At 40.2% G+C, this 27,864-nt stretch overlaps 1 protein-coding gene across 1 annotated transcript; it reads right to left on the bottom strand.

The window, feature by feature from the left end:
* Positions 1–280: 280 nt before the first annotated feature.
* Positions 281–27,619, bottom strand: pck2 (phosphoenolpyruvate carboxykinase 2 (mitochondrial)). The gene is made up of 11 exons (XM_057824840.1): positions 26,878–27,619; positions 16,031–16,243; positions 15,780–15,964; positions 13,161–13,231; positions 12,940–13,075; positions 11,428–11,615; positions 9,429–9,591; positions 9,147–9,362; positions 6,789–6,926; positions 6,547–6,642; positions 281–4,729 (listed from the first exon to the last, which is right to left on the bottom strand). The coding sequence occupies exons 1-11, from the start codon at positions 26,907–26,909 to the stop codon at positions 4,260–4,262; spliced, it is 1,908 nt and encodes a 635-aa protein (XP_057680823.1). The 5' UTR covers positions 26,910–27,619; the 3' UTR covers positions 281–4,259.
* Positions 27,620–27,864: the final 245 nt, after the last annotated feature.

Genomic DNA, 27,864 nt, shown 5'->3' with positions numbered 1-27,864 from the left:
AGTCGTATAATGCTGCTGTCAAAGTGTTACCTGTTAATATATTTTGGTGTAAATATCCCATAATACAGTGAGGACAGCTGTGGCTAATCTATGAACAAATGCCGGTTTCGTGTCAAATTTGGTGGGCGGCGGCTTATAGTTTGAAAATTACAGTTGTCAGTCATATCACAAATGTTATGAAAACATTTTATGAAGGTTGAAAAGTTAGTGTTGCTTTAAATAAGATTTGCTGATACCTGTATGTGGAAACCCAGTAATGTGTTGACAAAGATGATTCTTCACTTGAAAAATATCTTTTAATGTGTGACATTTTATTGCATGTTTTTACAAGAATGAACGAGAGGCACTTCAATAGAACATCATTGCACCAATATTGAAACAAAACAACCTTTTATCATTCCTTGAATAGATCAAAGTTGCACTTATTGGTCCACTTTTAAACTTCAAGTCACCTGGAATTAATTTCATAAAATCATTGCAAATGAATTCTGAGGCGGGGAAAAAAATGTAGTGTAGAGAACTCTTAGGATCGGCTTTGGAAAATGTCCTTTAAAACATTTTGGAGTCAAGCAGAATAGAAAACATGTTTTTTCTTGTTTTTTTGGTCTACAGCATGTAAACATTTGCATGTCAGAGTGATAAATTCAACTCTTGAAGCAATTTAAGCCTCCGTGCCACAACAGCAGAATCAATCTCAAGAACACTAGGGAGGTATGTTATTGTTTAATCATCTTTTCCTGTCATGCCCCTGAAGTGACGCCCTTCCGTGGGGATGAACGGAGCGAGCTGCTGGTTGAATTTTCACACAAAATGAAACCTCTTATTAGGCAGACGGCTATTTGCTTTAATCAAAGCTAAAATTTCCTACACGCAAACATTAGGTACTCTTGACAAACCAAAAATCATCCAGCACCAGAGCCACAATGTTACAGTGCTAGCCAAAAGTATTGGCGCCAATGCAATTCTGTCGGACAATGCTCAATTTCTCCCAGAAAATGTTTGCAATTACAAATGCTTTGGTAGTAATATCTTCAATTATTTTGTTTGCAATGAAAAAACAAAGCAGAATGAAAAAATTTTAAATGATCATTTGATACAAAACTCCATAAATGGGCCGGATAAAATTATTGGCATCCTTTGAAAAATCATGTGATGCTTCTCTTATTTGTGTAATTGACAACAGGTGTTACTTGTACCTGTGGCACATAACAGGTGGTGCCAAGAACTAAATCACACTTGCAGCCAGTTAAAATGGATTAAAGTTGACTCAACCTGTCCTGTGTCCTTGTGTGTACCACATTGAGCATGGAGAAAAAAAGAAGACCAAAGAACTGTCTAAGGACTTGAGAAGCAAAATTGTGAGGAAGCATGAACAATCTCAAGGCTACAAGTCCATCTCCAAAGACCTGAATGTTCCTGTGTCTACCGTGCGCAGTGTCATCAATAAGTGTAAAGCCCACGGCACTGTGGCTAACCTGCCTAGATGTGGACAGAACAGAAAAATTAACGAGATTTCAACGAAAGATTGTGCAGATAAAGGTGGATAAAGAAACCTCGACCAACATCCAAACAAGTTCAAGCTGTCCCGCAGTCCGAGGGTACAACAGTGTAAACCTGTACTATCTGCTGGCGTCTGAATGAAAAGGGACTCTTTGGTAGGACACCCAGGAAGACCCCACTTATGACCCCGAGACATAAACAAGCCAGGCTGGAGTTTGCCAAAACTTACCTGAGAAAGTCAAAAACATTTTGGAAGACTGTTCTCTGGTCAAATGAGACAAAAGGAAAAGGCATCAACATAGTTTTCAGGAAAAAAAAATCAAGCCCTTCAAAGAAAGGAACACGGTCCCCACAGTCAAACATGGCAGAGGGTCACAAATTTTTTGGGGTTGCTTTTCTGCCTCTGGCACTGGACTGCGTGACCGTGTGCGTGGCATTATAAAATCTGAAGACTACCAACAAATTTTGCAGCATAATGTAGGGCCCAGATTGAGAAAGCTGGGTCTCCCTCAGAGGTCATGGGTCTTCCAGCAGGACAATAAACTAAAACACACTTGAAAAAGCACTAGAAAACGGTTTGAGATAGCACTGGAGACCTCTAAAGTTGCCAGCAATGAGTCCAGACCTGAATCCCATAGAACACCTTTGGAGAGATCTGAAAATGGCAGTTTGGAGAAGGCAGCCATCAAATCTCAGAGACCTGGAGCAGTTGGCCAAAGAAGAATGGTCTAAAATTCCAGAAGTCCATTGTAAGAAACTCATCGATGGATACCAGAAGCGGTTTTTCGCAGTTATTTTGTCTAAAGGTTGTGCTACCAAGTGTTAAGGCGGAAGGTGCCAATACTTTTGTCCGGCCCATTTTTGGAGTTTTGTGTAAAATCAAAATGATTCCATTTTCTTCTCAATTCTTTTCATTCTGTATTTGTACAGTAAATTATTTGCTGGCAACTGCACTTTCACTTACTGTGTGTGAACATGACTTATATGGATGCACGTGGTCGATAAGCAGTCCTTATCTCCTTGAGATCAGCACAAGTCTACAACTACAATGATTAATTCAATCATAATGATTTATGAAGTGTACCTAATGTTGCAGCCCTATGTTTGTAACCTTTGTCTGATTAACTCATTTGCAGTGAATGATCGCTATAGCCAGTTGAAAGAATTGGACGTTTATAGCCTTCGATCGATGGCAGTAAATACAAGTGTCCTTAAGGAGCAATACGTAAAATTTAGCTCTAATATTCCAACAAACAAACATTTTTTGGGAAATACTTTTAACTGTCCTCAATGGTTGAAACAGATTTTCCCATGTTTAAAAGTCGATTGTCAGCCCGTAAAAGTTGTTTTCATTCTGTGTTTACTTTGATGCTTTGAATCAAATTTTGCTGCTTTGAGGATTCATTTAACTAGAGTAGCATTGTAATGGTTTGTTTTGAAAGAGTTTTCATTTAGTTTTAGTCATTTAGGTCAGGGGTCCCCATTTGCTAGTGGGCCGCACAGAAATAATAATTTATTAATGACCGAATTCTGGCCGAATTAACCCTGTGTCCCTGTTTAACACACCAATATCCCTGTTTACTCTAGATGTAATACTACAGGATAGATTAGAATGTCGTCAAGAAATGCATTGATTGGACTGCTAGCAGTGCATTTTGCTTTGTGTATTTATTATATCTATGGGCGCCTGTCTTGATAATAACGTATTACAAGGCCGCGGGCGAAGGACGTTTGTTCCCGGAAATAGTTAGCCACCACACGAGCGAAGATGACTGGAAAACAGACGTCTTTGGAGATATTTTTACAGTGAAAAGGGCACCTGACGAGCCAGAAGATGAGCCTAGAACCTCAAAGACCCAAGAACTGCAAAGGAGAACTTTTCTTCATGTCCTTCCATGATCAAACGTAAGTTAATATTCCTTTCTTTAAAGAAAGTTTGTAGTGTTTACTTTGGAATGGCTGCATTTGCGGCCATGTTTAACGTTACGCGCATGCGCAGAACCGCATCGTTGCAATTTTTGATGGGTTGCAAAATTTATCAGAACACCGGTCCGTGAAAAAAAGACCCAAATAACACCGGTCCATGGTGCAAAAAAGGTTGGGGACCCCTGATTTAGGTGGCTAGACTGCCCTGTAGTGACAACAGTGAATATGACATAACTTGTCTAACATGGCTGGATCCAGCTGCTCCCTGTTAAGACCAACATAATTTAAGTTTTTGTTGGAGCAAATAAGTTTGTGCTCGTGCCAGCCCGAGTTTTTTTGATTGAAGTGATTTTTCTTTTGAAATTTTTTTTGGGGGGTGTGAAGCAAATAGTAAAGACACAAATGTCCGAGCAAAAAATGTGGCCCAAATGCAAAACAACATTAAGTCAATCAAAAAAGTAAAAAAAAAAACAAAAAAAAGTTTTCAAATTTTTTTTAAGTTTCAAATTCAAACATTTTTTTCTTTGAAAATATATATTTTGATTTAAGCAACTTTTTTTGGGATCGAATAAAGAAAAAGACACCAGTCTACCTACCGACTGATCTGGTTGCAGTATCATTTTTGGCCATAAATGTTACATATTGCTCTTTTGCAGTAACTGATCCCTACCCAGTTCAAATCAATTGAACGTTTATAGCTTTTGATGGCAGCAAATGACTGAAGTGTCAGTGTTTTAATTCAAACAGTTACCAAAAAAAAAAAAGCATGTGACAATTCAACTGCTGACTCTGCTCACACCCTATTGTGTCATTCTTGACTCCCTGAGGTATTATTAGCCATGAACCCGGTCCTCCAGAGCCTTCAACTCAGCCTCCACCTGAGCGGGCAGGTCACCTCCCACTTGTTGGCTGAAGTACGCTCTCAGCTCCTTGGTCTCGTTCTGCCAGAACTGCTTGGGGACGTCAAACAGGGCGCCCATGTCCACGTCGCCGCCTAGCCCCCGCGTGTCAATGGCGCCGTCCTCCGGCAGCCACCCGATGACACTCTTCTTGGCGGCCTCCTCGTCGCCCTCCCGGCCGCAGCGTTTAAAGATCCACTCCAGCACGCGGGCGTTTTCGCCGAAGCCCGGCCAAAGGAAGGCGCCGCTGGCGGGGTCCTTCCGAAACCAGTTGACGTGGAAGATCTTCGGCAGGTGAGTCGGGCCCTTTCGCGTCTCCATGCTCAGCCAGTGAGCGAGGTAGTCGCCGAAGTTGTAGCCGAAGAACGGCCGCATGGCGAAGGGGTCGTGCATGATCACCTTTCCTGGAAAGGTCATTCAACAACTTGTAAGAATTGCACTTCGAGTATTCATGAAAGGGTCCTAATATTTCAATTGACACTGAAAAAAAATGGTCCTATAGTGAGCATGTAAAAAAATAAAATATATAGATATTTTTAAACCATTTCATAGTTATTCCATCTAAAACAATGAGTCAGGGACACCTACTTTTTTCAGCAATTCAATTAACAATCATATCTAGCTTTCTAGTATCAGGGGTTTAATTTGTGCCGGATCCTGCCGGAACAAGATCCGGCACCTCTTGATTTTGGCTTCCCTGTGCTCCGGGACTTATTTGGGCAGATCTGGCACCTCTCGTGTATAGAAAACAATAATAATATGTGGACCGGCGATTTCCGTGGCTCGTTCGTCGTCGCACCTACGCCCGGTTCTTCCTTCGGGGTGGTGGTGTACAGTGTATCACAAAAGTGAGTACACCCCTCGCATTTCTGCAGATATTTAAGTCCATCTTTTCATGGGAAAACACTGACAAAATGACACTTTGACACAATGGAAAGTAGTCTGCGTGCAGCTTATATAACAGAGTTCATTTATTTTCTCCTCAAAATAACTCAAAATATAGCCATTAATATCTAAACCCCTGGCAACAGAAGTGAGTACACCCCTTAGAAACTACGTACATCCCTAAATGTCTGAGTACTGCTTGTCATTTTCCCTCAAAATGTCATGTTACTCATTACAGGAGTGCTGTCAGCATTGCTGCAGAGATTGAAGGGGGGGGGGGGTCAGCCTGTTAGTGCTCAGACCATACGCTGCACTCTACATCAAATTGGTGTGCATGGCTGTCACCCCAGGAGGAAGCCTCTCACAAGAAAGCCCGCAAACAGTCCTGGGGTGATAGCCATGCACACCAATTTTATGTAGAGTGCGGCATATGGTCTGAGCACTAACAGGCTGACCCCCCACCTCTTCAATCTCTGCAGCAATGCTGACAGCACTCCTGTAACGAGTCACATGACATTTTGGAGGGAAAATGACAAGCAGTACTCAATTTGGACATTTAGGGAAGTACGTAGTTTCTAAGTGGTGTACTCACTTTTGTTGCCAGGGGTTGGGTGATGAAACTCACAAAAGAATGGGTTTGTGTTATTCATTGAAATCACTATATATATATATTTTTTAATGTTTTACAAGTTAGACCTGTTGAGAAACTAATTGCTGGCTGATTGCTAAGTCCCACCTGTGGTTATGTGGGCAACTGCCCGTGCTGCGCAGAGTATAGCCTAAATAATTGTAAATTGTTGTTATAACATTTATACCATGGATATTATCTTAAATTGAGGCTTGTAAGTCCCACAGCATGACAGTTGGGCATTTGCGTGTTGTTTTCAGCACCATTTTCTGTGTATGTTCCGGGACCTGTGTCCATCTCGTCATCCCTGCGCTGTCATATGTACTCTGCATTCCGGCACCTTATGATTTACAGATTAAGCACTGTCTAGCACTTTCATGTTTGGATTTTTTTTCCCACTAGAGGGCACTCATGCTCTTTGGACAGGTGATGTTACATTTTTCTGTAGATTCTTCGACAGAATTTGATGATTTCTGTGTATATTTTTGGCCTAATATGGTCATGTCATAGGTTATAGTACAGTGTAATAATAAAGTTCATATTAATTACGTTGTGCCGCGAAAAAAAAAAAATCGGACATTGTTAGCAGTTAAAAATTACATAAGTAATTTTTGGGGGATGACTACTTGAGCAATATTATTTTGAAATAACACTACTCGAGTAAAATTCTCGGCTGCTCGACCACCTCTAATACTGCGTAGAGTTTACCTTTATGCTCAGCAGCTGCTGTGGCCTCTGACCTCATCGCAGCTCCAACGAAGACACCGTGTTGCCAGTTAAAAGACTCGTAGACCAGAGGAACTCCTGAAAAACATTTGGCCGATGTTTCAAATTCTGAGCAATCACCCAACTTCAACAGGGCCGAGGCAAAAAAGGACAATAAGTCGCAACAATTTTCCTGCTTTTTTTTTTTCCATTTGATGACAATCCCAACAAAACACAGCACCCACCTTGCGGCCTGCGACCGCCGAAAATGATGGCGTCAATCGGAACGCCCTCTTCGCTCTCCCACTGAGGGTCGATGATGGGGCACTGAGCTGCCGGCGCACAGAAGCGCGAGTTTGGGTGGGCGCAAGGTGTGCCGCTTCCTGTTTAGAAGAAGGAAACAAACAGTTGCCTCTTATCTTCATCATTTAAACTCCAATTAAGAGGACAGTTTACAGAAAAAATAGAGAGTTGCACCGAAATGCATAGCGTGTTACCGGAAAGTCACCACAGTTGTACACACTTGTTAATTAATAGTCAACTCTTCCACTGCATAAGTAATCATTTCCAGCAGGAGGGACATTAAATGCCTTACAGAACAGCATTCTATGTACTACCAAGCCGGAATCTGGACCTGGGTGTTGTTGTGCATCGGCAATTTCAACATGCACGTTGAACTTAAGCTACAAGCAAACATGCCATGTGCGTCATGCTATTGAGCTCTGCAGGACAGTACACAACTGAGTTTTTTTTTTAGGAGGGAACAAAGTTCAAAAAGTTTAAAAACAAGTACAGTATCTGATGACGTCCCATTGGTCACAAACTTTGCCCTCCTCACTTTAATCAGATTAAATCAAGGTGGTCATGTCGATAATCTACATTATTGTATCTTTTTATAGAGAGATGATTGATTACGATACGGCTGTACAACAATTATTATTATTGAGGCCTGAACATGCTCGAAAACTCACCAAAATTTGCACTTGCATGCGGCGTCGCGTAAATTTCGATAATTTTGCAACGTTGCGAAAAAATGTAACAAAATGGTTTAGTGGCGCCCCCTTGAGTTTTTAAAAAAGGCCTCTCCCTATTAAGTTTTTTCAACGTAGAGCAATGAAAATTGGTGAGTCGATACCTTGTGCAAAAATGCTACAAAAAGTATTTTGCACCCATGTTCCAAACCCAACAGGAAATTGGATGTTTTTCATTAAATGTGAATTTTTTAATGGATTTACAGGGTGCACATTTGAGACCTCGGTGCTTACGGAGTTAGTTGGATCCTCCTCAAAATTGGTAAGACTGTTCATGAGTCATATAAGATCTTAAGTTTTCAAAATGATGTGTTTTCATTCATGAGTCTAACCTGGGCGGGGTGCCAAAGTCATCCCTTTTTTGGGCAAAATGCCAAATTCAGTAAATGACTAATAACTCCTTGATCCAAGGTTCAATCTTTTTTCTATCTGGTATGTATGTGACGTACCTCAGCCTGAACATGACTGCATTGAAATATTCCCCTTTAGGCCTGGCGCCCCCTGCTGACAGGCTCCTCCTCCAAAGGAAAAAAAAATCAACTGACCTCAAACCTGCATCAGGGGAGGCTTTAGACATGTGTTCAGGTGCCTGATGCAAAATATTGAGGTTTCGTTGAAGTAGAAGGATCCAAACAGGAAAGTGAAAATGACAGTCGCCATTTTGTCTCACCACAAATTTGGCAGACATACACCATATCTGCGCCAAACTTGCCATGCTTGTTGAGCGTCGTACCTTGAAGGGTACTGTAGGGGTCATTTGCATCAACACTACAGCGCCAACTAGTGGCGACAGAAAGGAGTTTTAAAAAAGGCTTCTCTTATTAAGTTTTTTCAACATAGAGCGATAAAATTTGGGAAGTTGATTCCTTGTGAAAAACTGCCCCAAAAAAAGTCTTGCACCCATTTTCCAAACACAACTGAATATCGGGTATTTTGGAATGAATGTGAAATTTATATGAAGTTACAGGGTGCATATCTGAGACATTGGCACCTAGGGAGTAAGTCTGATCCTCTTCAAAATTGGTAACACTGTTCATGAGACCTTAAGTTTTCAGAATGGTGAGTTTTCACCATTCTGTGTGTGTGTCTGACCTGAGGAAGAGGGAAGAGTCAGAGAGATAAGTAATTGGGAGGGATGAAGTCTACATAAATCAGCCATGTCAAGTGTAGAACCCAATGTGTGAATCCCTTGTGAGTGTGGATATGTTGGCATCCTATTCTATGCTGGCTGATCTCTAATCCTGACACAGTTTCTCGACTTGAGTGTGTCTAATTACACTTAGTCATAGACGAGTACCATCAGACATGTGATAGTCCTGCAGACGAGTAGAAATGCTGCGCTATGAAACACTATTCTAATGGAGGATTTTGGTCACAACCAGTAGGTTAGAGTTTAGGGTTTTCCTTAAAAGTGACATTTAAAATTATTTATTGAACCTTGGCGGAAGCGTATTGATAACCTTTTGGGAAAACAAAATACTGCGATATAACAACATTTCGAGATATCGTCACACTCGACAACTATAAAGTTGCAATGCGATGTGTTGTATTTTTTTTTCCTGATTACAGTACCATGCTTCCAGGTTTTTCCATGCCAGTCAGTCAGTGTGACGCCATCCGCAGGGGGGTCGAGACCCTCCCACCATACTCCTCCGTCACTGGTCTCGCCAACGTTGGTAAACACTGTGTTTTTAGCTATGGTGCTCATTGCGTAAGGGTTGGTCTTATCAGAAGTTCCCGGGGCAACGCCGAAAAAGCCGTTCTCGGGGTTAATGGCTCTCAGCTTCCCTAAGGAATGGGAAGCGAGTGAAATGAAGCCACAGACGCCGGAGTCAAAAGTCCACCTCCTCTCACCTTGAGCGTCGAACTTCATCCAGGCAATGTCGTCTCCCACGCACTCCACTTTCCAACCGGGCAGAGCTGGTTTCATCATTGCCAAGTTGGTTTTACCGCAGGCGCTCGGGAACGCGGCCGCCACGTAACGCTTCACTCCCTGAGGGTTAGTGATTCCCAGGATCTGAGGAGGGAAGATTTGGAAAAACCTCAAAGTCTAGTTGTCACAAAATGTCCATTTCAATGTATTGTTCGATATATTGCAGATTCCGATCAATCTTCTTTGGAGAAGCGCAGATATTTCACAGTACTCTCATACACTGTATGTTTAGGTAAATGAGTGCCACGGACTCCTATACATTTTAGTCAGTAAAAACATGGGAGGGGTAAACATACTGTATAGCAGTGTTGTTTTTGGCAGCCATTTTAATTTTCGTGTGTTTGTCTTCGTCTAGTTTTCGTTGAAGAAAACGTCGACTAAAACTAGACGAAATTAGTCAGAGATAACGCAATATTTTCGTCTGTAAAATTCGAACATTTCACTCGAAAAATGAGAAAAGGTTTCCTATGAACATCAACAGACAAGCACATATTGTAGCATCTACAAATCTGTCACGTGCTAATACACACTCAGCAAGAAAACAGTAGGCTACATTGTTTTCAGTTAGTTATACCCAGACGCCATGAAATGTATGTAAAAAAAATAAAATAAAATAAAAGTTGTCCGACAGTTTAGGAAGACACTCGCCGTTAGCAATAGCTTAATGTGAACGTGAATGCTATGCTAATGCTATGAGTTACATTTAGCACTTCGCACAGACCTTTAAAGTAGGGTTGTTCCGATCATGTTTTTTTGCTCCCGATCCAATCCCAATCGTTTTAGTTTGAGTATCTGCCGATCCAGATATTTCCCGATCCGATTGCTTTTTTTTTTGCTCCCGATTCAATCCCAATCATTCCCGATAATTTTTCCGGATCATATACATTTTGGCAATGCATTAAGAAAAAAAATGAATAAAACTCGGACGAATATATACATTCAACATACAGTACATAAGTACTGTATTTGTTTATTATGACAATAAATCTTCAAGATGGCATTTACATTATTAACATTCTTTCTGTGAGAGGGATCCACGGATAGAAAGACTTGTGACTTTGTATATTGTGACTAAATATTGCCATCTAGTGTATTTGTTGAGCTTTCAGTAAATGATACTCTGGCCATCCCAAATGCATGATGGGAAGTGGAACCATGACTGTGCGTCGTGCTACCAATTGATATATCTTCTCTGCGTTGGGAAATAACTTAAGGTGATAAGACAAAGATATATTGCCACCTTGCTTCCCCACATTGCTTCCCATGATATTTCTATTCATAGGGAGAGGGATTGCAAGGCTTTAGCCAATTAAAAAAAGGCTCCAAATGCTGCCAAAATGACCTCTACTCTTTTAGCGCTGCCTTTTATCTCTCTATATAAGTAAAGCGGCGTCATTACAGATTGAGCGATTCCGATACTTTGAAAATGACGTGATCGGACCCGATCGCCGATCGATCGGGACATCTCTACTTTAAAGGCTAAAACAACATTGCATATTCTCTCTAGCCGGGATAAAAAGACAAATCTTGCCGTGTGTGTCTCAAAACAAGCAATGGGAAGACTGGAGAGGACACTAGACTAGTCGGTGAGTTGGGGTATCGCAGCACGTCACATGAGTGACACAACCAGGCAGGCTAACTACACATAAAATGTCACACATTGTGAACATGTGAAGAAAACTATGGCGCATTTTCGTTTCGTTTTTGTCTCGTCAGACAAAAACCGGCATTCGTTTCGTTAAGTTTTAGTCTCCCAGTATACGTTTTTAGCTTGTTATCTCGTCATCGTCATGAAAAAAAATTTCGTCAACAAAATATTTTCGTTATAGTCATCGTTGACGAAAACAACACTGCTGTATAGATGTTTTTATTTGGCTTTTCAGTCGTACATATTTTCACCTATTACAGGCTAATGCTCACCAACATATGCTCTGCCAGCCATCCCTCATCCTTGGCAATGCGTGAGGCAATACGGAGAGCGAAACACTTCTTCCCCAAGAGGGAGTTTCCTCCATAACCGCTGCCGTATGACAAGATCTGCCTAGTGTCCGGCAGGTGAGAGATCAGCACCTTGTCTGGGTTGCAGGGCCACGAGTTGACCAGCGGGGCTGAAGATGAAAACAATCAGCGGAAAAGTCAAGAGATGCCGATCTTTACAATAGTATTGGTAATCAAAACTGATATATCAATACAATGTTACCTCTACTTACAAATGTCTCTACATACAGAATTTTCAGGTTAAGACACGCCTCAAGGGGAAAATATTGCCTCTGGTTACAAAAGGAAAAAAAAATACAGTCTGGCTGGAACTCACAGTTTACTGAACTTAATATACTTATAGCTGCTCCGCCATTGGCTATTCCTGGCATCCAATTGGCTAAGAGGGACCGTCACCGTATGTTTATATGTGTATCCATAGACTTCATAATGTATTGACGGCTCAGATCCGTCATGCACTGCGCCTCGCATTCAAGTAGAGGCCCGCCCAATCAAGAGGAGCTACTCACAAACACACGCACGCTGCGATCTAATGCCGGATTTCTGTTGAAAAAGTACGGAAGCTGTACCGCATACAAACAGGAAGGATTGTCTCGGGAGTGATTTGTTCGAGGATTCAAGGTAATTATTATATTTTTCGTACCATGCATGTACTGTATATTGAAAGGTTGCGAAAAAAAAATCAATGGGAGAAATTAGCCGCGACTGCAATGGCATCATAGTTCGCAATATTTACGTAAAATAAATGCTAGCTGCATGGTTTCTTTTGCTTTTAACCATAATTCTAGACGGTTTTACGTCCATATCCATGAAGAATTCACTGATTTAAGCGTTTATTCACAAGAATTTTCAATGGCAAAAGCTCTTTGTTTACATATGGCAGCCGCTAATTTTCTTACTGACTAGCATCATAGTGCGCAATATTTACGTAAAATCAATGCTAACTGCACGTTTTTTTTTTTTGCTTTTAACCATGAATCGAGACTGTTTTACATCCATATCCATAAAGAATTCGGGGATTTAAGCATTTTTTTCACAAGAATTTTCACCGGAAAACTCTGTTTACATCAAGCAGCCGCTAATTTTCTTACTGACTAGCATCATAGTGCGCAATATTTCCGTAAAATCAATGCTAACTGCACGTTTTTTTTGCTTTTAAGCAAGAATTGAGACTGTTTTACGTCCATATCTATACAGAATTCAGGGATTTAAGCATTTATTCACAAGAAATTTCAATGGAGAAAGCTCTTTGTCTGCGTTTCCACTCGGTCAGCTTTGACGGAGATAGGCCCCCAATGAATCAGCCCCGCGCCCCGTCCATACATTATGAAGTCTATGGTTTGTTTTTCCAAAATTAAAAAAAAAAAAAAATTGGCCCACATCCAAACCACTTTCTTTGCAAAGCCAATAATGATTGTGTGATGTAATGCCTACCTTTCAATGGGAAAGGCCGCCCTAAAGAGTGCTGACAACGGACAAACTCCACTCCCTCAGCCAGTTTATTCAGAACCGGTGTACCCATACGGGTCATGATGCCCATACTGGCCACGACATATGGAGAGTCAGTTACCTAAAAAGAGGAAATGCATGACTTTTTACTTCACAAATATATCACGTTACACCTATATAATATGTATAGTGCCGATATATAATACCTGGACACCATATTTTGCAAGATTGGAACCCACTGGACCCATACTGAAAGGAATAACATACATGGTACGACCTAGTGAAGTGAGGAAGAGCAGAAAAAAAAGTACACGTTAAAATAAGCATCAACCAACTGGTAAATGCTTTCTAGTACATGACCAAGCAGTTCATTGTTAACATAAATGCAATGTAGTTTTTTTATTGGGCATTGGGCATATTTATATATTTTATGCATATGGCGGAAAACACCGACAAGAATGAAAAAGCAGTTTCTGCTCTTGCACTCCTCTGTAAAAGAAACTGCAGTATTTCATCCAAAACAACTGTTGTGTTTGATAGAACAATATGACTATATGCTGCCATAGCAGATTCATGGCGCATTAAGCCCCCGAACTATTTTTAATTTCTGTTTTACCCTGAAACCCCCCGTTTACCGACGTCGCGCAACCGCCATAAAAATAATTATATTATTCAAAATGTCTGCCATTTTTAGCTTAGAATCATTGATGTCTAATATTTAGTTTAAAAAAAGAAAATGACTTTTAAAAAAATATTCACACGCATATTTTAAACATTTAAACAAATGACGTCACAACTAAAATTTGGCATCTGTAAAAAAGTCACGGATATCTACCTCATAACTATCGCTTAATTGTATTTTTTTCGTTACTGGCACATTTTCTCTGGTATGTCAGATGATAAATAATCGATCCAAACAAAGAAAAATTGGAAAAATAACGTTTAAAAGGGTAACTATATGAAAAAGAAAATCTCAACCACTCCTTGATGTCTGCGATTTCTGCATTGCGACCCTTGTTATATTACCATGTTTCACCTATAAAATCCCCAAAAAATCCAGCTGTGGGCATTCACAACTGTGTCTTGACACTCAGTGATACATGCTACAGTGGGGAGAACAAGTATTTGATACCGTGATAGCGTACCAAATACTTGTTCTCCCCACTGTACATGGAGTTTTTTGATTGAAAAGAGGTAAGTATGCGATAATATCTCATTATCATCGTGGCGTCTTTAATTCTGCTCTTGCGTGCTCTCGCTTTCAGTTAGGGTTTTGCCGTTTAAATTTTTTTTTTTTTTTAACTGTCCTTCTGTTCAAAATTTTTCTTCCCCCAGAAAATTGAGATTTTAAGCTTTCCAATGATGTATCAAACATGCATATCGGACAATTTTGAATTTTGGCCAAATTGGGGGTCTCAGAGTGGAACTTCAAGTCACCTGAGTGTTTTCCGCCATATACAAGTAGTCCCTGGGTTACGACGAGATATTACTTTATGACGCCGGAGTCTCGGCCGCCATTTTGTTTCCAGTACCTCATGCTCACTCACAGCATCTTATTTTTCCCCTTTATTTTATTAATATGACTGTTCTGCCAATGGCGAAATGTGAATTTGATTGTACTGTTGACTTTTGTTTTGTGACACATGCTTTTATTTTGGCGCAGGTAATACTACCGCACGCCAGTAAGAGCGCATGTACACACGAACAAGAACATATTTGCACGCATGAAGAGGAGCGCATTTGCTCCCACAAAGACGTTGCGCAGCCAACTGAGAAAGAGAGCGGGTAAAGATTAAAGCCTAGTTTGCTGAATAGCTAGGACTTAGCTCCAACGTCTTAGCAAGGACTGTACAATGACTTACAATACAGGTAGTCCCCAGGTTACGAACAAATTCTGTTACTATGCTGGCGACGTAAACCAAATTTCCGCGTAAGTCGGAATTAACCCTTTAAATACTCAAAAATAACTGTCCAAAAAGTCTAAAAGTATCGGATTTTGTTTAAGGATGGAGGACACATTGCCCTCTGGTGGGAGTGTTGAGTCTGGCTGGATCGTCGCCTTGTATGACTGAGGAGCAGACTTGTCTTACATGGATAAGGACAGCTGTGCTTTGGTTTGGCCAACATAAGGCAGTGAGTTGTTTCAGCTAATACAACCCCTAGCAAAAAGTATGGTATCACCAGTCGTGGACGAGCACTCACTCAGACATTTAATCATGTAGCACAAACTCAGATAAAAAGCGTGAAAAAATAATGAATTAGTTCAAAAGTGTAACTCTTTAGCATTCAGAAACACTACAACCGGGGTCCTCAATTAGCGGACCGGAGTCCACAACCGGACCACGGCACACCTCTCAGCGGACCCATGGATGAACGAAAAAAAAAAACGAGGAAAAAAAAAAACTTTTTCTCAACATACATCATTTGTATGAATCGCTGATCGCTGAGTTGCACCCGGCACTTTGCAATCTGTTTGTACATGCTGTCGTGTACTTTATTTTTTTATTCACGAACGTGAGTCATACTGTGACCAAACGTGATTTATTTATTTCCCCGTGTTACCCCAGCACTCTCTCTGCATGCAGGGAAACGTTCGAGATCACAACGTTCACTAACACGACACATGCCACCTGTAGAAGACCGAATCTACAACGAAAATTGCTGTTTCAATGAGGAATGGAATGACAAATATGCATCAATTTTACCAACTGTAAGTACCAAACCAATGTGCTTAATATGCTTAAAGACAGTTGCTCTGATAACCATAAAAATTAGTTTATGGAAGGAATATGAATGACTTGTAGGTGAAAATGAATGAAACATGCCTGCCATGCATCCCGGGAATCGCTCTTGTCTCGCCCTCTGCCAGTCGGATTCGCTCATCCAGCTGCCCAGTTGGCTCTTGACTCCTTCGGCGGGGACGGGAATGGTGTCTCTCTGGTTCTTGGTCACAATCACAGTCTTGCTCTCCACCCGAGCCACGTCTTTTGGGTCGGTTCGTGCCAGCCAGCTGTCACAAACAGCCTCAATACCGATGCTGACCTTTTAAGCTTACAAACTTGAAAAAGTCCTTTACCAGTTTTCATATTTTGGGAGCTTCTTGACCATCCCTTCCTTCTCTAGGCCCGCAAGGATGTCGGCCGTCTCCTCCGGCGTGCCCGTTACGACGTGCACGCCGCTGGGTTTGCACTCGTCCACCGCCCCCTTCACAAACTCCGCCACCTCGGAAGGCAATGAAGGGATGGAGGCCAAGGACCGGAGCCCGAGACCGACGCCGACAGCCCGCTTTCTGATAGACGGAAAGAAAGAAGTTAGTGGTGGCTTATTTTCACCAAGGACAACTTAAGTAGCATGCGGCCTTCTTTCACAGGTAGTACAATTGGCATGCTCATCGATTCTGATTGTGATGTCACAGAATTGCTGAAAAAAAGTGGGTGTTCACTGATGTATTTCCCTACTGTGGTATGAAAAAGTATCTGAACCTTTTGGAATTTTTCACATTTCTGCATAAAAACACCATCAAAGGTGATCTGATTTTTGTCAAAATCACACAGATGAAAATACAGTGTCTGCTTTAACTAAAACCACCCAAACAATTATAGGTTTTCAGATTTTAATGAGGATAGTATTCAAACAATGACAGAAGGGGCAAAAATAAGTAAGTGAACCATCACATTTAATATTTTGTGGCAGCAATAACCTCAACCAGACGTTTCCTGTAGCTGCAGATCAGTGTTGCACATTGATCAGGACTAATCTCGGCCCATTCTTCTCTACAAAACTGCTGTAGTTCAGTCAGATTCCCAGGATGTCTGGCATGAATTGCTGTCTTTAGGCCATGCCACAGCATCTCAATGGGGTTCAAGTCTGGACTTTGACTTGGCCACTCCAGAACATGTATTTTGCTCTTCTGAAGTTGATTTACTTCTGTGTTTCGGATCATTGTCTTGTTGCAGCATCAATCCTCTTTGTAGCTTCAACTGCCTGACAGACGGCCTCGGGTTTTCTCGCAAAACATCCTGTTAACCTTTCGAATTCATTCTTCCATTCATAATTGCAAGTTGTCCAGGCCCTGAGGCGGCAAAACAGCCCCAAATCATGATGCTCACTCCACCACGCTTCACGGTGAGAATGAGGTGTTGGTATTGGTGAGCTGTTCTATTTTTCCTCCAAACATGACGTTTTGTGTTACTCCCAAACAACTCAACTTTGGTTTCATCAGTCCACAAAATATTTTGCCAAAACTTCTGTGGAGTGTCCAAGTGCCTTTTTGCAAACATTAAACGAGCAACAATGTTTTTTTAGACAGCAGTAGCTTCCTGACCGAGGCATGATGACCATCAGACAATGTTTCTCATTCTTAGCAGGTGTGTGTTTTATAGTGGGCAGGGCAGCTTTAAACCACTCATCAGTGATTGGGCACACACCTACCTTAAATTGTTTAGTAAAAATGGGTTTCAATTGCTCTTTAAGTCTCCTTAGGCAGAGGGTTCACTTATTTTCCCCTATCTGTCATTGTTTGCATACTATCCTCATTAAAATGTGAAAACCTATAAATGTTTGGGTGGTTTTAGTTAAAGCAGACACTGTTTTTTCATCTGTGTTATTTTGACAAAGATCAGATCACATTTGAAGGTGATTTTATGCAGAAATGTGAGAAATTCCAAAGGTTCAGATACTTTTTCATTAGAGGTGCACGATAATTATCGGTCCGATAATAGGAATTATGACGTCATCCAATAAATCCGATAACATAATATATTATCGGCCCTATTAATAATATTTTTGGCACGGTGTCGGATTGGGATGTGTGCGTTTGTTTCCACTCCTGTTTTTACAGTATACAATTGCAAAGCTTTGTTACTGTGTTTTGTTCATTATAATAATGTTCATGTCATCATGAAAATTCTGGTTCAGTCAAAGGCAAATCTATGCTGAATCAACCACTAGTATTTTTGACCTACAGGTGTTCAAAAACTCAGGTGAATATACATTGAAAAATTATATATATATATATATATATATTATTGGTTATCGTATCGGTATTGGCCTTGAGGAGCAGGAAGTTATCGATATCGGTTTCAAAAAATGGATATCGTGTACCCCTATTTTTCATACCACTGTAACATTAGCCGTAACACTGCAAACCCCAAAAAACTGAACATTGATGTAGCAGGCTTTACTGTACACAATAACTTAACATCCTTAACTGGGCAAATAGAACACAGTGTCCCATTTTCCTGTTTTCCCTGTACTTGCACAGCAGGTTTCTGTGTATGCGTTGGCTTTTTTTCCCCTTCTTTTAAAAGGATTATGTCCAATATATTCATTCATTTTATGTATCACTTATCTCACCCGGATACATGCTAAGCATAAATGACACAACAAAACACATTTACAAAATACTGCATACCTTTGCACAGTGAACCACACCCCTCTTCAGCTCTCACACTGGATTCTTGGCTAGAATTTACAAGTTAGGTTAGGCGACCTTAGCATAGCATGTGTTTTGGCTAAACTACATCAAATTATAATCTTTAGACGGATTTATATCAATACTTAGCCGTAGACTTCATAAATTACATATGTTCTGAAGTCAATGACATAGCTTACTTTAGCTGAGAGCTATGACTAACTTACATAAAGTACGTAGCAGCTAATTCAGCTAGCCGTATGTCATTATACGATTTTATTCTCGTACTAATAGTACGACTTTAATCTCAAAGTCCTATTTTTTTTTTCTTTCTTTAGCCCCAATGTCATACATGGCAATGATCTCATTAGCCATTAGCGCGTTTCTGACAACAAGAATGACGATTATTGTGCATAGTTGCTCCATTTCAGACAGGCAGGAGAAGCAGCTAATAGACATTTTTGAAATAAAAATAAAGTGTTAAAGAAATAAACGACTTCGTCTTTTAAATCTGTTGTCCAGGAATTTGCTCGTGGACGTTGTCAGGAACAAGTTGACAAATCTTGATAGCGCTGATACAGTAGATGGGCACTATTGGTTTTAATTACAGCCTAAAAGTCGATAATTATTAATACCTAATACTAATGGTCAACCGATATATCGGTCGACTGATATCCCAAATTGGTCGACCTCTACCGAATAAGTGAAATAAGAATATAAATAATATTAGCTTATACATAGACTTCATAATGGTATTGACGGGTCACATCGGTCATGCACTGCGCCTCGCATTCAAGTAGGGGGCCGCCCACATCAAAAGGAGCTATTAACAAACACACACGCAGCGATATAATGCCGGATTTCTGTTGAAAAAGTACGAAAGCTGTACTGCATACAAACAGGAATGATTGTCTCGGGAGTTATTTGTTCGAGGATTCAAGGTAATTATTATACTTTTCGTACCATCCATGCATTTTGAAAGTCTGCGAAAAAAATCAATGGGAGAAATTAGCCGCTACTTCATTGGCATCATACTTCGCAATATTTACGTAAAATAAATGCTAACTGCAGGTGTTTTTGTTGTTTTTTTTCCCGCTTTTAACCAAGAATCGAGACTGTTTTACGTCCATATCTATAAAAAATTCAGGGATTTAAGCATTTAATCATGAGAATTTTCACTGCAAGTTTTTTTTTTTTTTTTTTTTTTGGCTTTTAACCAATAATCGAGACTGTTTTACATCCATATATATAAAGAATTAGGAGATTTAAGCATTTATTCACAAGAATTTTCACCGGAAAAGCTCTGTTTACATCAGGCGGCCGCTAGCTACATTCACTAACAGACTAGCATTGTACTTTGACATATTTACGTAAAATAAATGCTAACTGCACGTTTTTTTTCTTCTTCTTTCAACCAAGAATCGAGACTGTTTTACGTCCGCATTAATTCACAAGAATTTTCACCAGAAAAGCTCTGTTGACATAAGGCGGCCACAAGCTACATTGACTAACAAACTATCATTGTACTTCGACATACTTACATAAAATAAATGCTAACTGCACGTTTTTGGGGGGTTTTAATCAAGAATCGAGACTGTTTTACATCCATATGTATAAAGAATTCGGGGATTTAAGCATTTATTCACAAGAATTTTCACCGGAAAAGCTCTGTTTACATCAGGCGGCCGCTAGCTACATTTACTAACAGACTAGCATTGTACTTACTTATATGATACTTGTACGTAACATATTTACGTAAAATAAATGCTAACTGCACGGTTTCTTTGCTTTCAACCAAGAATCGAGACTTGTTTTCAAATGCATATCTATGAAGAATTCAGGGATTAAAGCATTTATTCACAAGAATTTTCACTGGAAAGTTCAGTTTACGTCAGGCGGCCGCAAGCTACACTTACAGACTAGCATTTTACTTTGACATATTTACACAAGATAAATACTATCTGTACGTTTTTTTATCTTGTAACCAAGAATCGAGACCGTTTTACGTCCATATGGATAAAGAATTCAGGGATTTAAGCATTTAATCATGAGAATTTTCACCGGAAAAGCTTTGTTTACATCAGGCGGCCACTAGCTACATTCACTAACAGACTAGCATTGTGCTTCGACATATTTACGTAAAATAAACACTAACTGCACGTTTTTTTTTTTTTTTTTTTTTTTTTTTTTGCTTTTAACCAAGAATCTAGACTGTTTTATGTCCGCATTTATTCACAAGAATTTTCACCGAAAAAGCTCTGTTGACATAAGGCGGCCACTAGCTACATTGACTAACAGACTATCATTGTACTTCGACATATTTACGTAAAATAAATGCTAACTGCACGGTTTCTTTGCTTTCAACCAAGAATCGAGACTGTTTTCACGTGCATATCTATGAAGAATTCAGGGATTAAAGCATTTATTCACAAGAATTTTCACCAGAAAAGCTCTGTTGACATAAGGCGGACACTAGCTACATTTACTAACAGACTATCATTGCACTTCGACATACTTACTTAAAATAAATGCTAACTGCACGTTTTTGGGGGGTTTTAACCAAGAATCGAGACTGTTTTACATCCATATATATAAAGAATTAGGAGATTTAAGCATTTATTCACAAGAATTTTCACCGGAAAAGCTCTGTTTACATCAGGCGGCCGCTAGCTACATTCACTAACAGACTAGCATTGTACTTTGACATATTTACGTAAAATAAATGCTAACTGCACGTTTTTTTTTTTTTTTTTCTTTCAACCAAGAATCGAGACTGTTTTACGTCCGCATTAATTCACAAGAATTTTCACCAGAAAAGCTCTGTTGACATAAGGCGGCCACAAGCTACATTGACTAACAAACTATCATTGTACTTCGACATACTTACATAAAATAAATGCTAACTGCAAGTTTTTGGGGGGTTTTAATCACGAATCGAGACCGTTTTACATCCATATGTATAAAGAATTCGGGGATTTAAGCATTTATTCCCAAGAATTTTCACCGGAAAAGCTCTGTTTACATCAGGCGGCCACTAGCTACATTTACTAACAGACTAGCATTGTACTTACTTATATGTTACTTGTACGTAACATATTTACGTAAAATAAATGCTAACTGCACGGTTTCTTTGCTTTCAACCAAGAATCGAGACTTGTTTTCAAATGCATATCTATGAAGAATTCAGGGATTAAAGCATTTATTCGCATGAATTTTCACCGGAAAAGCTTTGTTTACATCAGGCGGCCACTAGCTACACTTACAGACTAGCATTTTACTTTGACATATTTACACAAGATAAATACTAACTGTACATTTTTGTTTTGTTTTTTTTGTTGCTTTTAACCAAGAATCTAGACTGTTTTATGTCCGCATTTATTCACAAGAATTTTCACCGAAAAAGCTCTGTTGACATAAGGCGGCCACTAGCTACATTGACTAACAGACTATCATTGTACTTCGACATATTTACGTAAAAAAAATGCTAACTGCACGGTTTCTTTGTTTTCAACCAAGAATCGAGACTGTTTTCACGTGCATATCTATGAAGAATTCAGGGATTAAAGCATTTATTCACAAGAATTTTCACTGGAAAGTTCAGTTTACATCAGGAGGCCGCAAGCTACACTTACAGACTAGCATTTTACTTTGACATATTTACACAAAATAAATGCTAACTGTACGTTTTTTTTAGCTTGTAAGTTGTAACCAAGAATCGAGACTGTTTTACGTCCATATCGATAAAGAATTCGGGGATTTAAGCATTTATTCACAAGAATTTACAACGAAAAAAGCTCTTTGTCTGTGATTCCACTCGGTCAGCTTTGACGGCCTCGCCAACAATGCAGGCCTCCTACAGTATTTATCGGCCCCATGTCCTGTCAATACATTATGAAGTCTATGTGAGAATTTATACTGGATGTATGTTATAATTTCAAGATATTTAAGGTGAAGAAGGTCTTAAACGATTAACTGGTTATCAAAATAATTCTCGATTAATTGTTGCACCTCTAACACACACAAAGACACATCTCCATTAAACAACATAATCTTCACTTCAACACAATCATGCACATACAGTGCACTGGCATAAATGTGTAAAGAGTAAGTTGATGAAGCATGCTTGGCACCGTGCAGGACAAACAGAGGCGTGACCACCTCTTTCAAGCATAAACGCAAACACAAAACACACTGCCCTGGGTGCTCACATTTACTCCAGATGCCCAATTGAGTGTCAGCACACAGTGTCCAGCCGAAGGAAGAGTAACATTGCAGAATGAAGATAGAATGGAGTCACTTATAGTAGTACTCGTTTTGCAAGTGCCGTCAAGGATAACTTTGGTTCTGACAAACTTTCTGGAGGAATTCTCTCATTTCCAGATGAGAAAGTATTTTATTTTTTTAATCATTATACTTGTTCAGCGTCCTGTTAGCGCCGCAGCACCGTTAGCAATGAAGTGAAAGATAATGCTTTCGTCTTGAGTTTCTCTTTATCGTTCACCATATGGTTGGCTGGAATGGTAAAGTTACTCCGGAAATATCTTGTTTGGGACTTTCTTCTTCTTGTAACCAACTTACAAGTTCGTATTCAGACTCGTTGCACGGTAAAAATAAAAAAGGTTAGGGTTTGTATTAAGTGATGTACAATATGACGATATAATAATGTAGTGATGTTCAGATGAAGCCCTATGTAGTGTCAACATTTTCGGCCAACTGTGCCGGTACATTTGAAAAGTATCTGAACCTTTCGGAATTTCTCACATTTCTGCATAAAATCACCATCAAATCTGATCGGATCTTTGTCAAAATCACACAGATGTAAAAACAGTGTCTGCTTTAACTAAAACCACCCAAACATTTATAGGTTCTCACATTTTAATGAGGATAACATAAACAATGACAGAAGGGGGAAAAAATACTAGTGAACCCTCTGCCTATGGAGACTTAAAGAGCAATTAAAAGCAATTTTTACCAAACAATTTAATTCAGGTGTGTGCCCAATCACTAATGAGTGGTTTAAAGCTGCCCTGCCCAGTATAAAACACACACCTGGTAAGAATTGTCTTGATAAGAAGCATTGTCTGATGTGCATCATAGCTCGAAAGAGCTGTCTGAAGACCCGTGATCAAGGATTGTTGATTTGTGTAAAACTGGGCAAGGATACAAAACCATCTCTAAAAGTCTGAATGTTCATCAATCGACAGTCAGAGCAGTTGTCTACAAATGCAGAGAGTTTGGCACTGTTGCTTCTCTCCCAAGAAGTGGCCGTCCACCAAAGATGACGCCAAGAGTTCAGCGCAGAATACTCAGAGAGGTCAAAAAGAACCCTAGAGTGTCTGCTAAAGACTGACAGAAATCACTGGCCCAGTCCAATATTTCTGTGCACACGTCAACTGTATGTAAAACTATGGCCAAGAATGGTGTTCATGGGAGGACTCCGCGGAGGAAGCCACTGCTATCGAAAAAAAAAAAAAAAAAACATTCTTGCTCGTTTATGTTCGCAAAAAGGCACTTGGACACTCTCCAGAAGTTTTGGCAAAATATTTTATGGACTGATGAAACCAAAGTTGAATTCTTTGGGAGTAACACACAACGTCATGTGTGAAGGGAAAAATGGAACGGCTCATCAACACCACGGTGGAGGAAGCATCATGATTTGGGGCTGTTTTGCTAACTCTGGGCCTGGACAACTTGCAATCATTAATGAAAGAATTCAAATTTTTTTGCAGGAAAACCTGAGTCCGTCTGTCAGACAGTTGAAGCTCAAAAAGAGGATGGATGCTGCAACAAGAGAATGATCCAAAACACAGAAGTAAATCAACTTCAAAAGAACAAAATACATGCTCTGGAGTGGCCAAGTCAAAGTCCAGACTTCAACCCATTTGAGATTCTGTGGCATGACCTAAAGCGACGATTCATGTTAGACATCTGGACAGGAATCTAACTGAACTACAGTTGTTTTGTAGAGAAGAATAGGCCAAGGATAGTCCTGATCGATGTGCTAGACTGATCTGCAGCGACAGGAAGTGTCTGGTCGAAGTTATTGCTGCCACAAAATATTAAATGTGATGGTTCACTTATTTTTCCCCTTCTGTCATTGTTTGCATACTATCCCCACTAAAATGTGAAAACCTATAAATGTTTGGCTGGTTTTAGAGAAAGCTGTTTTTTCACCTGTGTGATTTTGACAAAGATCAGATCAGAGCAGATAGCAGACAGACGTTGAAAAGATGTTGGATCGACATTCCGCTGTCAATCTTATATCATTGAATCAACGTCACTTTTGCACCCTCAGTTAATGTTGTTCCAACGTTGAAATCCTTACATCGACCAAAACACCCACTCATCCATAATTCATTGACTTTTTAATCATATTTCCAGGTCAATCATAAATCAACTATTTGTCAACATTAGTTCATCAACTATCAAACAATGTCAACCCAACCATCACCTGACATACCATAGAAAAACGTTGTTTCAAGGTCGCTTGAGATCGAAAATTTGGATGTCAACCATACCGATGATTTTGATGGAAAATCAACATTTATTCAATGTCGGTCTGCTATCCGGGCCGTCTGTTATTGAGAGAGTTGGTACGCTCCGTCAGCCACGACGGAGGGGCTGCGATTGACGTCATCTCTCGAAATGTATATCTCAATATCTAAAAAGTGATAGCAGCACAAACGAAGCATAAACGATTGACACCGTTTTTAGCCATTTTTAATCAAAACACTTTCAAAACAAACCATTACAATGTCACTTTAATTAAACGAATACTCGAAGCAACAAAAATTCGAATATATTTTCTAATCGAATACTCGAGTTAATCGATTCATCGTTGCAGCACTACGTCCGACTTGAAAAAAAAAAAAAATCTACACAATTCACGTCGGTCACTGTTTTTTTTTTACTTAAAAAACTGAGATTTTCTTGCCTGATAGTAGCACAAACGAAATTTTTTTACAAAACAAACGTACCATAAATGAATGACACCATTTCGGGTCCATTTTGCAGTAAATGGGGGTCTGTGTGACGTCATCACTCAGAATTAATATCTCAGTACCTCAATATTGACAGTAGCACAAACAAAACTGTTTACAGCACAAACGAAGCATAAACGATTGATACCATTTTTAGCCATTTTTAATCACAATGGGGGGCTAGTTGACCTCAGATTAACTTATAAAAGAATTGTAAATATCTTAACTCATTTGCTCCCAAAAACGTATAAATACGTTCTATTTTTAATTGTTTCAGTGTCCCAAAGACGTATACATCCTTTATGGGTTTTTTTCCCACAAGAGACATCTCTAGGTTCTGATGCAACTTAGCTCCAAATCACATAGCTCAAAATCCATTTTAAAGCAATAAAACTGGCCACAGGAGGGCAGTAGCCCTCCGTCCAGGATGCCAGGCTGCGATGACCGAGCAGAACAACCGGGAGGATACCCAGGATCCCAGGCGCTGGACGACCAAGCAGAACAACAGGGACCACCAATACAGAGGATGATGCCGTTGAGTCCGTCCTGCTCGCCGAACATAGCTAGCGCCGCTGTGCTCGGCCACTCGCGTCCCGCGACTCAGCCGGAAACGCGCACGGCCAAACCAGTTCCCCCCCAAGGGACACAAGCTCCCCAGGCAAAATCAACCACGAGGCAGTGGTCACCACAAAAGAAAGACTAAAAAAAATCCATCTTTATGAGACAGGCGCCGATGAGGGAAAAGTTCACCCCGGCTGCCACAGCAGCGTCATCTCTCAGTTAGTTATGTGTAAATGAATTGTTACTTTGCTATCAAAAGCTCTATTTGTCTTGTTGTTTATGTTATATTGTAAAAGGAAAACATTACTCAGATGTTTGGGATGCAACTAAAGCAAAAAAATAGCTGTTAAAGTCAAAGTTGAAATGTATGCGTTTACAAAAACCTCAATTTCTCTGTTTTTTCATCAGAAATGAGATAATTGCTCAAACTAAGCTATTTTCTAATGCTGAAGAATGGAAAAAGATATGACCTAACTTTTTTTCTAGCTGAAAGAAGAGTCTAATCTTTCTTTTGGTGGGTTCCATGTTTATATAACAATAGAACAGAATTTTCTGTGGGCCTTGCAAAATCAGTCAAAATCCAGTAAAACGTCCGGGAGCGAAGGGGGTTGCACCGGTGAAAATGGCTGGGAGTGAATGAGTTAAATAAGCAGGACAAATGAAACGTTTTACACTACAAACGATTGCCATCATTTTTTATATAAATTTGAGTCTTATGGGGGGAGGGGACAACTTTACGGAGGTTACAAACAAACAAGTTTGGACCGGATCAAATACTCTTCTGGGTTCTAGAGCGCCCACGAGCCATAGGTTCCGCCAACGCAATGCCATACTTTCTCCGACTATTTAAAGCAATTGAGGCATTTTCAGCACTTTTTCAGAAGTTTGAAATCACACTGTAACATGAATAAAACGCTTCAGAGTTAAAAAGATACACAATGGAGATAAAAAAAATTTAAAAACGCTTACCTTCGTATCACTCCCAGGAAAAGACAAGACATCTTCGGTGCAAAATAAAAAGTCAAACTAGTGAAATAAGAACTTGGTGGGGGGGAAAGAAAGCAAACGAAGGCTAGCTAGGGGAGGAAAATGTTTGTTAGAGCTGCTGACGACTCATATCTGTACTCTCGGAGGGGACCTTGCACTTTGCTCGGCGTGTACATTCAAACAGACGCACATTGGATGTTAATGTCAACCCCGTGGATAGATGAATTGATAACCCTCGACTTCTCGCTCGCTGTACGCACCGGCTCTTTTCAAAAAATGAATGACCCAGGTTGAGGAGCGCGGAACACGTCCACAAGTGGTTGACTTTCACGCAGTTTGCGTCCTGAACATTGTCGCCTTTTCTCTTTTCTTACCCACCCCCCTCTCCTCGTCCATCCCCTCAAGTCAAACCCGAGGCTGGCTGGCTGGCTGACGCAAGTTTCCAAAGTTCCTACAGCAGCTACAGCTGTGCAACCTATAGAAAGGAGAAGGGACTGGCCAGCAAGCCAGGCCGCGTATAGACGCTTGAACCCGGAAGTAGACAATCATCGTGAATGTGAAATAACTCGCTAAAACATCCGCAACACCTCCATAAAAAGAACCGCGTGCAACGAAGGTGAACTGGTTTTGAGTTCTTGTCACAACGGTGCAATCGCGCAACGAGTTGTGTTGTTTCCTCCCAACAGATGTCGTTTGGAGATGATCAAGAAGTACTTTACGCACGGTCACGGTCAAGAAGGCACACCCAGTTACCGCCACGATTATAGTTTTTTTTCCTCCCCCATCCTATGTATTTAACGTGTTAAAACATTGGTGTCCAAAGTATGCCTCGCGAGCCAACGGTGGCCCTATGCCCAAGTTTTAGTGGCCCGCAGCAAATAATAAAATATTGAATATGGTCTGCACAAGAAGGTTCAAGATTGGTGGTCACTAATGGTAATGCAACCAGGATCTAAATAGCGTAATATC

The sequence above is a fragment of the Corythoichthys intestinalis genome, chromosome 20 (assembly GCF_030265065.1).
Source record: "Corythoichthys intestinalis isolate RoL2023-P3 chromosome 20, ASM3026506v1, whole genome shotgun sequence".
Lineage (NCBI taxonomy): Eukaryota > Metazoa > Chordata > Actinopteri > Syngnathiformes > Syngnathidae > Corythoichthys > Corythoichthys intestinalis.
Note: the sequence above shows the minus strand (reverse complement) of the source record. Positions and strands in the feature narration are given on the sequence as shown.

Bases quoted from the DNA above. Each gene is read 5' to 3' on its own strand.
- pck2 (XM_057824840.1), bottom strand. From the start codon at position 26,909: ATGTCTTGTCTTTTCCTGGGAGTGATACGAAG. The intron at 15,965-16,030 runs GTAAAGGACTTT...TGTTTGTGACAG, and splicing joins CTCCCAAAATATGAAAACTG to CTGGCTGGCACGAACCGACC. The intron at 9,592-11,427 runs GTGAGCATTAGC...TTCCCTCCTCAG, and splicing joins GGCTGGCAGAGCATATGTTG to ATCCTGGGAATCACTAACCC.